This window comes from Bombus terrestris, chromosome 6 (assembly GCF_910591885.1).
Source record: "Bombus terrestris chromosome 6, iyBomTerr1.2, whole genome shotgun sequence".
Classification (NCBI taxonomy): Eukaryota; Metazoa; Arthropoda; class Insecta; order Hymenoptera; family Apidae; genus Bombus; species Bombus terrestris.
In genome coordinates, this window is record NC_063274.1 from 17,025,093 (window position 1) to 17,040,461 (window position 15,369).

Here is a 15,369-nt window from a genome sequence, read left to right on the forward strand (position 1 = left end):
TTTAAGAATAAATTCTAATTACTATGTAATTAACGTCGATAAATATTTTTTCTAATATTCTGTTATAACATATTGACATACAAATGCGTTAGAAATGATCTGTTAATGGTAATTAATAATGAAAAACCATAATGAAAAACCAATTCTTACTTACGATGCTATTGCCATCGTTTCATTCGATTAACATTTTGAAAAAACTTTTAAAATATATCTGGGTTACTAAATCAAATTTCAACAGCCATGAGATATTTATTTTTATATTTTGTTACGCTTGTAAATTCCGTGCTAGATCTACATAAGGCCATCAGGTTTATCGAGGCTTAATATACACCAGGTACGCTCAAATTTTGATAGCGTATGTCAACAAATCCTGTAAGCAATGTAAGAAAAAAAAAGAGATTAACTATGTAGATACATATTAAAGTAAGTATAGGAAACAGAAAAAACTGGAAAAAGAGCTAGTCGGCCAACATTATTACGTCCAAGAAAATCTGGTTTGATCGCATATTAAACTGTATATTCAGTTGATTGCTGAAACTCCGACATTTGCATATTTCTGAAGAAACAACTGTTGCGTTATTGTACAGCGGAGATTGTTTATTTCAAGGGATAACAAGAAATGTTTATAAAGAAAGAGGTAAATTTTATAAAAATGGGAGAATTGATTATAAACGAATAAAAGAGTATTCGTTATTGAAGAAAAGAATTAATGCATTTTTAATACATTGACGAGAAAACTAAAAATTTTTAAAATAAAAAGTGAACAAAGGGAAACTGAAGACGAAGACTGTACAAATTATTTAAGATAAAAATATTCAGTTCCATGTCAATTGAATTACTCTTTCTCACGCTGTGAGTGACTTAAAATTGCTAGTACTTTCAGGAGGATTAATTTGGTTCCTAACATTTAGTTAACAAAATAAATTTACTTTATACCGAACGAATCCACGGCGTTTGCATTAATTCAGGAGAATTTATCTAGGTAATTGCACCGAAACTCCGTTTATTTGAACGAAATTTTAAATAACGCCGGATTAACTAACCTCGTGCCAATTAAATTCCTTTAATTTAGTATAAAAGTTAGAATAAAAAATTATAGTTCATGGGTATAAATTCTTATCATATTAAAAACGAATAAATTCCGACTATATCAATGCGTAACATAAAAATTAAATAACAGAAGAAATCGTTTGTCCATTATTTTAATTTGTACACAAAAAGATTGATTAAGTTACAACACAAAAGAAATTAATCCGCTTCTCTATTGAGAAAGTAAAAATTTACACGTTCATGGCTTTAATCCAGGAGAAACGATGTGTCACAATCTAATATTATTTCTTCTCCAACAAACAGAATCTTATTGTATTTTCATAACGAACGAAAGAAGAGGATTTTTAAACCTGATACACTAAATACCAAAAAATGGAGGATAATTGAAGGTATTTTTCTATTTTCCTAACAGCATATCCATCTTGCAGGACATCCAAGTATCGATTGTGGTCGGCTTTTCTTCGTTCTGTGTGACTCGTGGAGAGAAAAGCGAGAGTGGGGCATCACACGATATAAAGGAGAACCGGTCCAAGAGGTAATCGTTCCCACTCCATCGACCGTTCTCCATCTCTTCGGTTCGCCACACGAGTATCGTGCATTTCTCTTTTCGTGACCGGCCGTACTTGGTTATCACCGTTGTCGTCGATTGTTCTTCACGATTCCATTGTACCGTTGTCTTCAGGATCGACGTTTCGTCGCTATTAGACAAGGTAAGGGTGCAAAGCCTATTACGAACCTCCATTTTTTGAAGCCAACTGAGGCCAATTGACCTCTCAGAAGCCAAACAGATTAACGCGTTTTATTTAGGCGTTAGACGATAAAGGTATAGAACTTATATCAAAGAAATTAAAGCGTAGAAAATAGGAAAAAATGTATAATGCAATGAGAAACACAAGCTCTTTTATTCATATATATTATAAGAAATCATTCAAATTTCTAACAATGTATACTGTTGCAAATTTACAAAATGTCTATGAGAAATTACGAATCGGTTGTTTTCAGTACACTAGCGGTTCTAGCGTTAATGTCTCTTTTGCGAATTTTTCAATTTCAACGATCAGAAACGTAGCTGTTATTCGACTTCTCGAGAAAAAAAATATGTATAACCAACTGTTATTTGTTGAAGATAAATTATATAAATGTGAATTTTAGAGACTAACGCTTGTAATATCTTCACTTTTTACTTTATGGAGTTTATCAGTATGACTTCTCAGTAGCACATTGGACGTTATGGAGCACGTTAAAATTTTTTAATGTTCTTTTACGACGCGAAGATATACGATTTGAATGAGTAGTTCTGCATCTGAGTTATGGCTATGGTTTATTGACCTTTCTAAGATTTTCACTGACATCGAACGATCATTGAGATTATTAGTTGATTTTGAAATTAATGTTAAAGACGAATGTAATGTAAATGACGAATGAAAGATGAGAGTTCTATCAGTGTTTATCGCGTAAAGAGCAGTTTAAAAATACAGTCGATTGAAAGTGAAAGTGATTCTCGTTTCTTATTCTCGAGGTTTTGCTTTTCTCTCGTTAAAGTGGTAGTTTCGACAGCGTCGATGAGTTGTTATATCCTCAGAGAGTGAGTTTAGTGAACATACTGAGGACTTTACGAGTTGCATTAATTAAATTAACTAAATTAAGGACGAAAGAATTGGGATCTTTTTCTGCGGTATCAAAGGTAATTAAGATTTGTGAATTAAAAAATAAATAGTAGAAAAGTCAATTGAGAAATAGATTCATTTATTAAGATTCAAACTAAATTCAATTAAAATTCTAAATTAAAATCACAAATGCGTTTCGAGCGCTTTATATAAAAATTAGGATTAGATAAGGTTGAGAATTTTTCAATTTAAAAAGTGTTTGTATCTAAAAATACGTTCATACCAAAATTTTAGTATTAACATATCCTTAGATTCTACAACAATAACAAAATTTGTACCAATGATAAAGTGGTTTGACGTTTAAAAATATAGTGGAGCGTAGGTACCTTAAGTATACTTTGAACGTAAGTTGAGTGTAATTTGAACCAAAAGCTATGGAAGTTAAAACGTAATTCGAAAGTTTCGAAACACTAGCCTAGAGATTTAAAAGCTGCACGAATCGAAAAGCAATTTCAGTTTCCTATCGCAAAATCGTTCCACGAGAAAGCAAGCGTAGTTTCTCTGCGAAAGTGAAGTTTACATTTTCAGCAGTTTTGCGATAATCGCGATTCCCGCTTACGTAGCACAGAACTTCCACGTTTCGAAATCACGTTTTAAGCTTTCCCTTTGACTTCGTACACCATCGCATCGTTTGGCTCAAACAAAATTCATCGCACCATAATGGTTCTTCGTTACGAATCTAACTCATATTAGCGTCTCAAACGATCGACATGTTACCGTTTTTAATTCCCAAACAATCAGACGTGTAACCAGATTACATAAGCATTTGCATATAAAGATCGTTTAGAATTGTTGAGGTTACTAGATATATAAAGAGAGAAAAACGCGTGGATAAAGTGTAAGGTACAAAATATATATATTTAATTTAATAGAGAAGTGTAATAATAAGTAGGAATACAATTTGAGCTGGTCCAGATCCGCACACTGGCAGTGTTACCTTGTAACTGAAAACCCCGAAGCCAACGTCGCCTATCTATTGTTTATGGTCTGTCTTCATGCTAGTTTTGTCTATATGCTGTCGATAGCTTCAGCGCTTGAGAAAACTAAAAAGACCAGATATAGAGTTTTCGTAGAAGTGGTGACCACTTCAACAAGAATAAATGTCAGTGAAAAAAAGACAGGTATTTGTGCGAATCTCGATCCAATGTCGAAGACGTACGTTTCTTTTTCCAGTCGATCATCTTCCTGTTCCGTTTATTCCGATCATTATCGTCTTATGATTAGATCATATGTGAAGCCGTAATTGTTTCGCTTGGTTATTTATGCACTGACAAGAAGAAGAAGAAAATTAAAGAGAGTAAAATTCTCAACGTCGTTTATTAACATTTAATTTTTCCACGGATGAAATGGTCATATAGACGAATCGAAGATTTTCGATATTTACATCCAAAAGTTTCCATTTCCATTTCCCAAGCAATATTGCTTATAGAAATATTTCAATTTTATTAGAAGCGATCTTACTGATTTTCAGCAACTTTCTTCTTCCTTTCTCGACATACTCTGCGTTTTCGACTATCTCAATATTGATCTCCAATTTTTAAATTTCAAACTTTCATTTCTTCTTTCCAAGCAATCGTAGTCCACGACGTTGTTTAAACATCTATTCGAAAATTTCTGATGATTTGAAGCTTTCATTCGTTTAAGCAAATACCTAGATCCTTGCATTTTTCATTAGAAGATTTCAACTGTTAACATTTTTTTTAACAAACTAAACTTTCATAAGAATTATAAAATTCAACCAACAATTTCGTTCGAGTCGCTAAATGTTATTGCACCAGTATGCCTCCTATAACAAAAATTGTTTGCATTTGTAATATTCCACGAAGCAAGGATCAAAAGGAAGCGGGAGGTTGACTCGGTAAATCTCAGTAGAATATGATCAGTACGTTCTATACTTTTTGCCACGTTCACGAGTCGCCTTTCCAACTATCGTTACCCAATTTCAGGTTTTATCAAGGACAGTCTTTGGTAACATAGTTTTTGTACTACACAACAATGCCTCTTTAAATGAAAAATCCTTGTTTTTCTATAATGCCACTAGATCATCCAGTGAGTTCGATCCTATTCTGATGACCATGTAAATCACCGTGAATTTAGCTTTCAGAGTTTCACCTTTTCTATTCATAGTAGTAGTAGCCTCTCTAATGGGATATTAGCAAACTAATTTAAATTATTGGTTGAATTCTTTGTAACAAATTTTAGAAAAGGTTGGTTTGTTAAAAGAAATTTTGGAAGTACTTTTTATTAAAAATTTTTAGTTTATTTTTTATAAAGGTAGAATTATAATATATTATTTTTAGATTAGAATTAGAATATACATAAAAGTTATATAAATATCCTGACACTTTGGTTCACTTGTGCTAACGGTATTTGAATATAACCAATGTGTACAAATTAGAAATACCGCTATCTCTTCATGATACCAACAAAGTTCAAATTTAAATTATCTGTTAAAAGTTAATAATAATACATATATTTAACTATTATTATATATTACTAGGTATATTGTTACGTATTACTATACGTGCACGTACTATTATGTATCTTTATTATTTAAAAGTCACCGCCTATATTAGTGTCAGAAATTTTCCTATCGATTTAAAAAAATTTCTAAATCTGACTTGTGATTTGAAAATTGAAGAGTTTGAAGTTTGATTAATGTTGGATTTAGAGGTGTGATAATATTTCGTGATAAACGTAAATGTTTGTTGTATTTTCACTTGATTACATAAAGAATAAATAACGTCTGTATATAAATGGATGGTTTGTATGCATTTGAAAATTGCTTCCATGGAATGAATAAATTCATCCTCGGGACATGTATTCATGCTGATTTGCACAGATGTCATTTTACATTGTGTTTGTATATAATACAAGGTAACGATAAATTAAACGTCTTCATGGTTCTTCGTAGCGTATTTCGTAAATATAGAAGAGAATGTTTATATTGCAAATAAGGATTTGGAGTCTATTTTCTTCGATATCAAATTTGAAAATGTTCAAAATCCTCGGTACAAATTTAAATCATTAATATAAATTAGGAAAGAATGCCAAAATTTAAAATAAATCTTTAGCAAAAATGTAATATAAATTCCTTAAACGTTTCGTATACGTAATTTCTGTGAACGTAAATTTCAAGCAGACGTTTTAACGCGAGTAAACCTTGAATAAATTTCCTAAAATAAAATTTATTAAACCGAATTTGTTAAAAATGCACCGTTTTGAAAAGGAAAAAGTAAATGGATTACAAACGATAAAATTCGTAAACATTGCGATTCACATTCCACGGACAGAAATTTTATAGAGTTAATCTTTATGGTAGCAAATTTTTCGTAATATGTATTTACAATTACAATTATAATAAATATCTTCTAATTTTATTGTAGTAAAAGTGAAAGACTTTACATGTATAAACTTCATGAAATAGATTTCGTAGAATCACGGTTTCGAAACACGGCTATTTCATTTTTATGTAATTCCTCTTTCTTAACGCACGCATATTTCGTAAATGTACGTCGAAAGTGTGCTCTCGTTAAGAAAAAGTATTTGTATATCTATTTATCCGTTTATTAAACGGTTGTATGACTCATACTGAAATACTTCCATTGGCATATGAATCAAACTATTCATGTAGAACTTGTACGGAAACACTATTATTGATAATTTATCAAGAATCATCCATCATATCGACAGCGATGCGCGTAAAGAATAAACATCTAGTTATTGTCTAATAAAATTACGATACATACATTTTATGTTGTTGTATTTTATAATTTATGATACCATCCGTCAGTTATAATTTCTTTTTCTTGTAATTTTGTTCTTCTGTCATTTACTTGAATAAACTTCATTCTAAATATTCTATTTAATATTTCTTAAACAAATACATTAATATGATAAATTCAAAAATGGATCAAACAATTCCTTAAAACTTATTATCATGCAAGAGAAAATTATATAATTGTCAGTTTAGAAATAAATAAGAAGCACAGAACGTGCGATTTTTCGTATTAGTCTTTGTTTTAAAGGTACACCATGATACAAGAATTGACTAATCCACGAATTCTTATTTAAACATTTACCTATGTAGAAAGTAGGTAAAAAAGTTCCAAGTTAAACATTTAAACGAGTGGATTGTTTGCTATTTATTTATTTATTCATTTTATTTATCCATTGTAGATTCTAGGATATCGTTAGCCTTTCATAGTATCATTGAACGTGTAACATTGTATCAATGTAACATGACGAATAAATTGATTTAAAAGGATTTTTATTCTTGTCACTGTTCAATGCTTTGTTTGCGAGTAAAAATAGCTTTTAAAAATAGCTTTAAGTAATTCATTGATACATAAGCAAAGACGTTTTTATTTCTGCAACGTTTTTGTCAGTTGATTCATTTCCTTATCATTTTATTTTATTTAATTGAACAATAGAGGCAATCGATTTTTAATATATCATGTTTTTAAATGAAAAATGAAATTCTTTAAATTAAATTTGATAAAATAAAATTTTGGTGATTTTATTCACAATGCCCTATTTCAAAGAAATGTAGCAAAAACAAATTAAGAATATATTTATGGATAAATAGCATTGAGAGTCACAGACGCTTTTTTTTCTTTTATTTTACAGTAATAGTTATATTTTAATTTAATATTTCTATAACATATTTATACGAATATCTTATTATTATATTTTATTTTTCCGTCTCATGATCTTACAAGAGGAACTTGATTGGATTTATATGAATATTATTTGATAATTAATTTCACTGATTTCTAATCGCTTTCCATAATCTAAGATATGTCCTTAGTAGGCAAACAACGTTCCACTGATAATTTTGATTATATATTTCGAGTTATAATTATCAAACAACTAAACCCGTGGTCAACTATCTTAATAAAAACATTTACATATATCGTACCACGTTACTTAATATCCTTTTTTCTTTATAGTTATTCGTTTACGAGTATTCTGAAACATTCACGTTTCTTAAAATCATTTACATCAGTCATCTGTATACATAAATTTTCATAATTTATTCAAATTTATTTCTCTTTTCTTTTCTTAGATTAGTACGATATTTACATTACATAGATCTTAATGAAAATAACATTCTATTTCACGGGACCTAAATATGTAGTCACATGATCATGGGAACGAGCAGATTAAATAAAATAATGTGTAATTAATTTTAAAATAACCCTCGACAATATTAAATTTCCTAATAATCTATTATAATTTAAAAAATAAACAAGAATATGTTGCCTAATTAATATTCAAAATTCACCATTAAATAACATAGTTCTTGATTGGCTATCAAATTAGAAATAAATATTCACAATGAAATAGCATAGTACGTTGATCTATCTACCTACAAAGTAGCACGGCGAACAAATTCATATTCATAACACGCTGCGCAAAGATCACGCGTGACTTCAATTTGAAATTAATCCAGAGTAAGTTGATGAAAGAGGATGAAGAAGAAGCAGAAGAACAAATAGCGAGTGCTGTCGATCACTTTTTTTTCTCAGAAGAAATAGTGAAACACGCGGATTGCTTTCGGTCAACCGTGACGAGGTAGAGAAAGTTTAGCGTTAGGCAAGCCGCTTCTGGTCAACATTAATTTCTCGCATAAGAACGATGTGTATGTCGAGTATTTGCGTAACTCGTTACAGCGTGCATTGCCTGTTGCACGTGCAACAGTACCACGGGAAGAATATCACGTTTATTATATATACGTATGCCATCCGAACGATGATTTCCTTCTCGTTTCAACTATTCTACCAAACATGATATTTATATCATGGCTTTACAATATATATGAGATTATATGGTGTCTCGATGAAGAGTTAAACGATGAAACGTTTCACGTTCTCAGAATTTCTGTTGGACAAATTATGCTCACTAGAATAAGTTGTAGGGTTTGCTCGATTGATTATTAAGGAATGTTATCCCTTCGTTTTTCCTTCATTTTTATTTCGTTACATTATTTTCGTCGTTGATTATTCGTTGAATGTTAAAATGTTGAGACCGTACAGGAAACACATGCATTTTCCAATTAATTGCGCAAGTGGTTATTTCGCATGCAAGACTACGGTGGATGTCACAATTAGCATACTTAAAGTTGTCATACGATGTCACATCTAGTTATCTGCCATAAATTAACTTCCTTGGCAAAAATGTAAGAAAGATCGATTATTTCGCCACTGCAGTGCGATTACGTTGCAACAAACTCGCGTATAAGAAATTATAGAAACAAGGAGTAGCAGCAACTATGTCATTTTCCGATATCGGAGTGAATTTTCTCGCATTAGAAAATCATTCGTTATACCTAATTACTTGTCGGTGTGGTTTTATTCAAGATCATCGTTTTATGTTGTTTCTAACAATTATTCAAACGTCCTTTTGATTTTATTTATATTTAGAATTTATTTTTACGAAAAAACTAGAAGGTATTATGCTATTGTCATTTATTTCCGTATACGTATATTTATATTTATCGTTCAAAATTTTTTATAATCTTCTTTCGTATTTAATACGATCGCAATGGATATTTCAATTTTTTGTATTGGTACGTGATTCTACAAATTTGACAAAGCCTGGATATTATTTATTCGAACGTATGAAAGATAACTGAAATATTAATTTTTCACTGTCTGCAAAAATTAGAATTAATATTATGATCTTTCTTCTTATAAAGGAAACAAGATTGTAGATTCTAGAAACATAGATTTTCACAATTACTTTAGATTAGTTCGTACCATTTTAACCAAAATTGATTTTCAGATGTTGCTGATTCAACCGACGGAGGAGATGTCGAAGCAGATTCGCGTGGAGCTGAACGAAAATGTCGCGACACGTGACAAAGACGTCGAAGTCATCAAAGAATGGCTGTCCAAACAACCGCACTTACCTGAGTTCGATGGTAATCGCGTTCGAACGATACTTTTCGTTAACGTGATGGATTGACATATCCAAAGATTTGTGCTCAGTTCGATATTTAATATAGACGTATTTAATGGAAAGAGCCAAGTAGTAGAAAGAAAAACGGAAGATATAATTGAAAAATCATAAAAAATTAAAAAGAAAGGAAGAAAAATTCCTACTTGTTTTTGATTTTAATTATCAAGTATGTAATGTAAAGAGAAAAGATAAATATCGACTGATCGATTCGAAGCAAGCGAATTAAAACAGAAATAAAATATAGAGTTCAAAACGTAACATAAATGTAAAATAATTAATTACGATGGTTATGTGGATTTTTATTAAAGTAGTTAATAATTTATACATAATTACTATGACATATATATTTTTACTATGTTGAATAAACATTCGACATGGTAAACATACATCACGATTATTCAATGATTGCTTAGAAGACATCTTTTTTTCGTTTCAGACGATTACAGGCTAATGACGTTTCTTCGTGGCTCCAAGTTTTCCTTGGAAAAGTGCAAGAAAAAGCTGGACATGTATTTTACGATGAGAACCGCGATCCCGGAGTTCTTTACTAACCGAGACATCACCAGACCGGAATTGAGAGATATCACTAAAATTATGTAAGCTCTTTTTCCATTGCTACGAACTACTGAGAAATATTGTTGCAACTTCTTTCCATAATTATATGATATTCATAATTTTCCGCATAATCGTATATATATTGCGTATTAATTTATTCATTTCGTTCATTTAGTTATAGTTTATTCTATATTACGTGTGATATTCGAAAAACTGAGAAGATCTGAGAAGGTTTGTGACTGTGCAAGCAACGTTATTGTGTCCTTGAAATAGAAAATTTTCTAATTCGGCGAGCACGGGTAATTTCCATGACACCATTAACACGCACCGTGAGCCAAATAAGAAACTTTCCGCTGGCAAATTTACATGGTATAACGAGAAAAGTTCTGATTCGTTTTAATAAACCCCGACTGTTCGTTGCTAAGCTCGATTTTCGTAGGAAAGAATTAAAAGGGAAGAGGACGTTGTTCTCCCAGTATTCGAGTGCGCGTTCGTAGAAAATAAGTGAAATTAATTATTTTAGTCCAGTTACTCGCCTTTCGCTCTTCTTTTTTCAAAAAATGTCGAAAATGCCTGATATTAAACAAGCATGTACATGGAAGATGAAGAAAGTTAATTATTCTAGTTTAATTATTCGTTCGATTGTATTCATTCTGTAATTAGATAATCAAAAATAATAATAACGATAAATTAAAAAACCGAGTTCTTCGAATAATGCTCTTTCGCCAGTTTAATTTTCTTTTACCCAAGCGAAATATTTCGATATTGCATCGATGATTTATAAATGTGTATAATCAGATCTATAAACTCTAAAGCTGCGATAATTTGAAATAAATATATTTCAAGAAACTATTACCTTCCCAGTCAGGTGCCTCCATTGGCGGGTTTGACGGAAAACGGACGACGAGTGATAATCATGCGAGGAATCGATAAGGACTTACCAACTCCAAACGTAGCCGAAGTGATGAAACTGGTTCTGATGATCGGCGATGTGCGTCTAAAAGAAGAATTAGTTGGTGTGGCTGGAGATGTATATGTACTAGATGCCAGTGTCGCGACGCCAGCCCATTTCGCAAAATTCACACCAGCTATCGTGAAGAAGTTCCTGGTCTGTGTTCAAGAAGCCTACCCGGTGAAGTTAAAGGAGGTGCATGTGGTGAATGTTAGCCCGCTGGTCGACACTATCGTCAATTTCGTGAAGCCATTCATTAAGGAGAAAATTCGCAATAGAATCTTCATGCACAGCGATTTGAAGACTTTGTACGATTATATTCCCAGGGAGATACTACCAACCGAATACGGCGGCGATGCTGGACCAATTCAAGCAATTCATGGTACGATGACAATTATCTTTCTCAGGGTATGGCAACTGAGAACCTCGTAATTAGATTACGGATATTTATGCATTTATAATTCAAAATTGCATAAATGAAACGGAGGTTGAAAATAGAACGTACATGATATGCAAAAATACACAAAATATCCAAAGTATCGTATTTATTGTAACGTTTTATAGATCAAATAAGTTTCTGCATAATTTCTATCATTTTAATTAATTACATAAAGACATAGGAATTCGTATATGTATCCGCTATCTACTAGTAACGAAAACAACCTTTTCAAATTTTTCTACTTATCGAATAATAACGCAACCCGATCAGAGGTTCGTGGTGGAATCGGTATTACGAGAAATGATCTAAATATTTCATACGATTGCTCAAACTGGAAAGGTCAAATAAAAAACGTCCATATATTTTACTAAAAATGTAATACCACTTTACGTGGATTATTCTGCATTTCTCTATTATCTCATGTATACAATACAGGAACACCTGTTGCAACGTTTCAACATAAACACGTCTGTGAACGTGTCGGATAATAAATCGTACCGTCGAATATATCATTAAATTTATTTTATCGATCTCCAGTGATCAAGCAAAAGTCATCGTTTGTTTGTTTTTTAGAAACCTGGGTGAAGAAATTAGAAGAATACGGCCCTTGGTTCGCGGAGCAGGAGTCAGTGAAAGCAAACGAGGCGCTTCGGCCAGGAAAACCAAAGACTCACGATGATTTGTTCGGTTTGGATGGATCATTCCGACAACTGGTGATCGATTAAACCTACAACTCATCCAATTGTCGATCCGTGACAACTTCACCAACCACCATCCTGGTGCTAACACGAAGAAAATGAGTTCGAAGAAAGGGAAGAGACAATATGTGCATCCACGTCATGACGTTCATCAACAAGAAACATCATGTTACTAATATGTATATTTTCGATATACAGTTTTCAATTATTTGTCTATGCATATGTATATCGAATCTCCTAAAAGATTTTCCTGACTAGAAATTGATTCATCAGACGTTTGATAGATTTCGATGGATATTCCGTCGTTCTTGCACAAATTCGACGGTGAAAAATTATTAATAGGAATTGATTGATCTAATTGAGAGCTGAGTATTAGTTATAGTAGAATAGATGTGGTTCTTTGCAGTTGAATAAGTTCTATTTAATAGAATTTTTGTTTATATCGATCTCGTACATAATGGAGATATACATACAGTTATCGAGCAGGTTGTAAAGCTTTAAAGTAATGTTGATGATGCTTACATTGCATATTTTTCTATATCTTTTTTCATGTGATGAATAAAATATTATTTTATTAGATACAAATGTTTCAATAGTCCTTAATTGTAGTAACTTTTTCAAGTATATCGACTATATCATAGATTTATTATTTATAAGGAAATATATTTTTTTAGAAATAATAAGAGAATCATTTATCATTATATTTAGCCAATTGAAAAGAAGTACATATAAATAGATTAACAGATGTGCCTGAAATTCGCAAAATTTATTATACATTTGAAACAAAACAGATTTAATGTTTCATCGATCATCAGTGACGAAATGGGGAAAGCGATGCTGTAATTATTTTAATAGTAAGAATAGAATAATCAGACGGAGGAAAGTAAACATTAATTGAAAAGTTAGACAAATCTTAGAGTATATCCATGCTTTCATATCTTTTCCTTCATATCTTCTTGATTCTTTTTTTAATTTAAGATTATCAAATCAATAATTATTTATGAATATAATAACTACTTATGATTTAGAAAATCTAACTTCGTTTCACTACAGGAAAAAGCGACATAAGATAAATAATATTTATTTTATTCGAACAAAAATTAAAATTTAAATAAAACTCAAGTGAAACATGTAAAGTTTACACGTATTTATTTTTATCTGGTAATTAATATCAACTCACATAATGTAGATGATTTTTCTTCCGAGAAATTACGAAAAAGACATCCTGTAAGTATAACATTAAAATAGGCGTAGAGTTTCGTTTCAAACGCAATATAATTGTACAGGTGATTATCCGTAGGGTAATTCGTTTATTTCATTGTAATTGCCGCGTCGAAAGTAGGTTAGACTGCATACGTAGAGCGTAGTACTTTCGATTTTTGAAAGTACCTTCTTTTCAACACTACACCATGTCCCACATTGTGGAAAATAGGCTCGGTTCATGTGCAATGTACGATAATATGTATACCTTTAAAAACTAATGGACGTGAGGAAATATCTCTCTCACAATTACCCCATAATTTTAGTACGAAAGGAATACTATTATAGTATACATACATATTGTTTTTATATAAAGTATAAACGTGCGCGTAAGGTTTCAATTGTGGAGTTAACTTAGGAAACAGATATAGCGTTTATATACTTTTCTTTTATGTTTCAACGCACGCGAAGCATAACGTAAAAAATGAATGAAAAAAAGACTTCTTCCTTTTATCTTCCTTTTTCAAAGTTTACTCTAGTGAATATTCGAAAGAATTTATTTTAAATATCTGAAACGAGTAAAAAGTTAATTTTCCACCGTTCTTCTAATCATTTAGCTTTCGATTAAATTGAAAATTTCTTTTCTCTTCACTTTTACACGTTAACATCGATACTTGTTAGTAACGTAAATACTTAAATATAGAAACTCGCAACTAAGTGTGCTCATAAAATACAATTGTATAAATATTATTACAAAATATTTCGTCTAATTGACAAGCAATATATATGTATATGTACCTATCACGCAATATGTGATTGTAAATTTCCAGTAAGAATGTAGTATACGTATAGAGTACGTAATTTATACTTTTATACGACTTTATTAAATATGATTTGTAGCAATATCCTGTAAAATAGTTAAGGACGAAATTGAGTATACACAGATTAATATCTTATTTTGATTCTGCTTTATACATAGATTTATGGTTTGTATGAATTAATCGCGTATGTAAATTAGTAATTTCGATTAATTAATACTCGTGTTTCGTTGGATTTATTAGAATTATTCATACCTTAGAATTATTTAATCATGATTGTATAGCGGGTTTACAATAGACAGTTGAAGAATATATAAATATATTTCATTTTTAAATAAAATATGTAATTATAAAATAGATTTTATAATTGACCTTAAAATAATTTGACAAATTATATTGCGTTTTTTAAACTGATTTGTATAAATAGTAAAATAAGATATACGTGGGTACAATAATTTGTTAGGATAATCATAATTCGTTATAATCAATCATACGTGGAAAAATATATTCTTAGTTCTTACTGCGTATTGTACGTGACAATGTAGCGGAAATAAAAGACACAAATTGTTATACATAAAATTCTGAAAACGATGGAGATCAATTCTTTTTTATCTTCTTTGTCCTTTCGCAGAGTATAAACCAATTTGTCTAAATTTTAAAACATCTTGAAAGCTTTCCTTTTATTCAATAATATATTTGTATTGGATATGAAAACAGAGAAAATATAATTTCTGGAATTTTTCAAAGAATGAACAAAAATGTTTCATCAAACCCTTGTGAAAAAGTGACGCTGTCGCGTTTGAAGCTGGAAGCTCGTTAAATTTAAACAATTGAAAAAGAAAAAATGGAAACGAGGACAACGGTGAAACTGCAGATTTCCAGGATGAAAATTGAGAAAACACTGAAATAGCCGCACCGAACAATTCCCTTTTCCAACTTGTCAGTTTTTGTCGGTCCAAGCATCGAATTACAATCTCGTCCAGAGATTTCAATTAATTTTGCCCGTTCGTCGATGAGAGACAGTCAA

General features: G+C 31.0%; 1 protein-coding gene across 1 annotated transcript; it reads left to right on the forward strand.

Moving 5' to 3' along the window:
* Positions 1 to 1,603: 1,603 nt before the first annotated feature.
* Positions 1,604 to 14,933, forward strand: LOC100647950 (alpha-tocopherol transfer protein-like). Its single transcript, XM_003402729.4, has 5 exons — positions 1,604 to 1,760; positions 9,504 to 9,642; positions 10,117 to 10,276; positions 11,100 to 11,569; positions 12,200 to 14,933. Exons 2-5 carry the CDS (start codon positions 9,504 to 9,506, stop codon positions 12,349 to 12,351), a joined length of 921 nt encoding a protein of 306 aa, XP_003402777.1. The 5' UTR covers positions 1,604 to 1,760; the 3' UTR covers positions 12,352 to 14,933.
* Positions 14,934 to 15,369: the final 436 nt, after the last annotated feature.

Coding starts and splice junctions, on each gene's coding strand:
- LOC100647950 (XM_003402729.4), top strand. CDS start 9,504: ATGTTGCTGATTCAACCGACGGAGGAGATGTCGAAGCAGATTCGCGTG. Junction 9,643..10,116: donor GCACTTACCTGAGTTCGATG/GTAATCGCGTTC, acceptor TTTTCGTTTCAG/ACGATTACAGGCTAATGACG. Junction 11,570..12,199: donor ACCAATTCAAGCAATTCATG/GTACGATGACAA, acceptor TTTGTTTTTTAG/AAACCTGGGTGAAGAAATTA.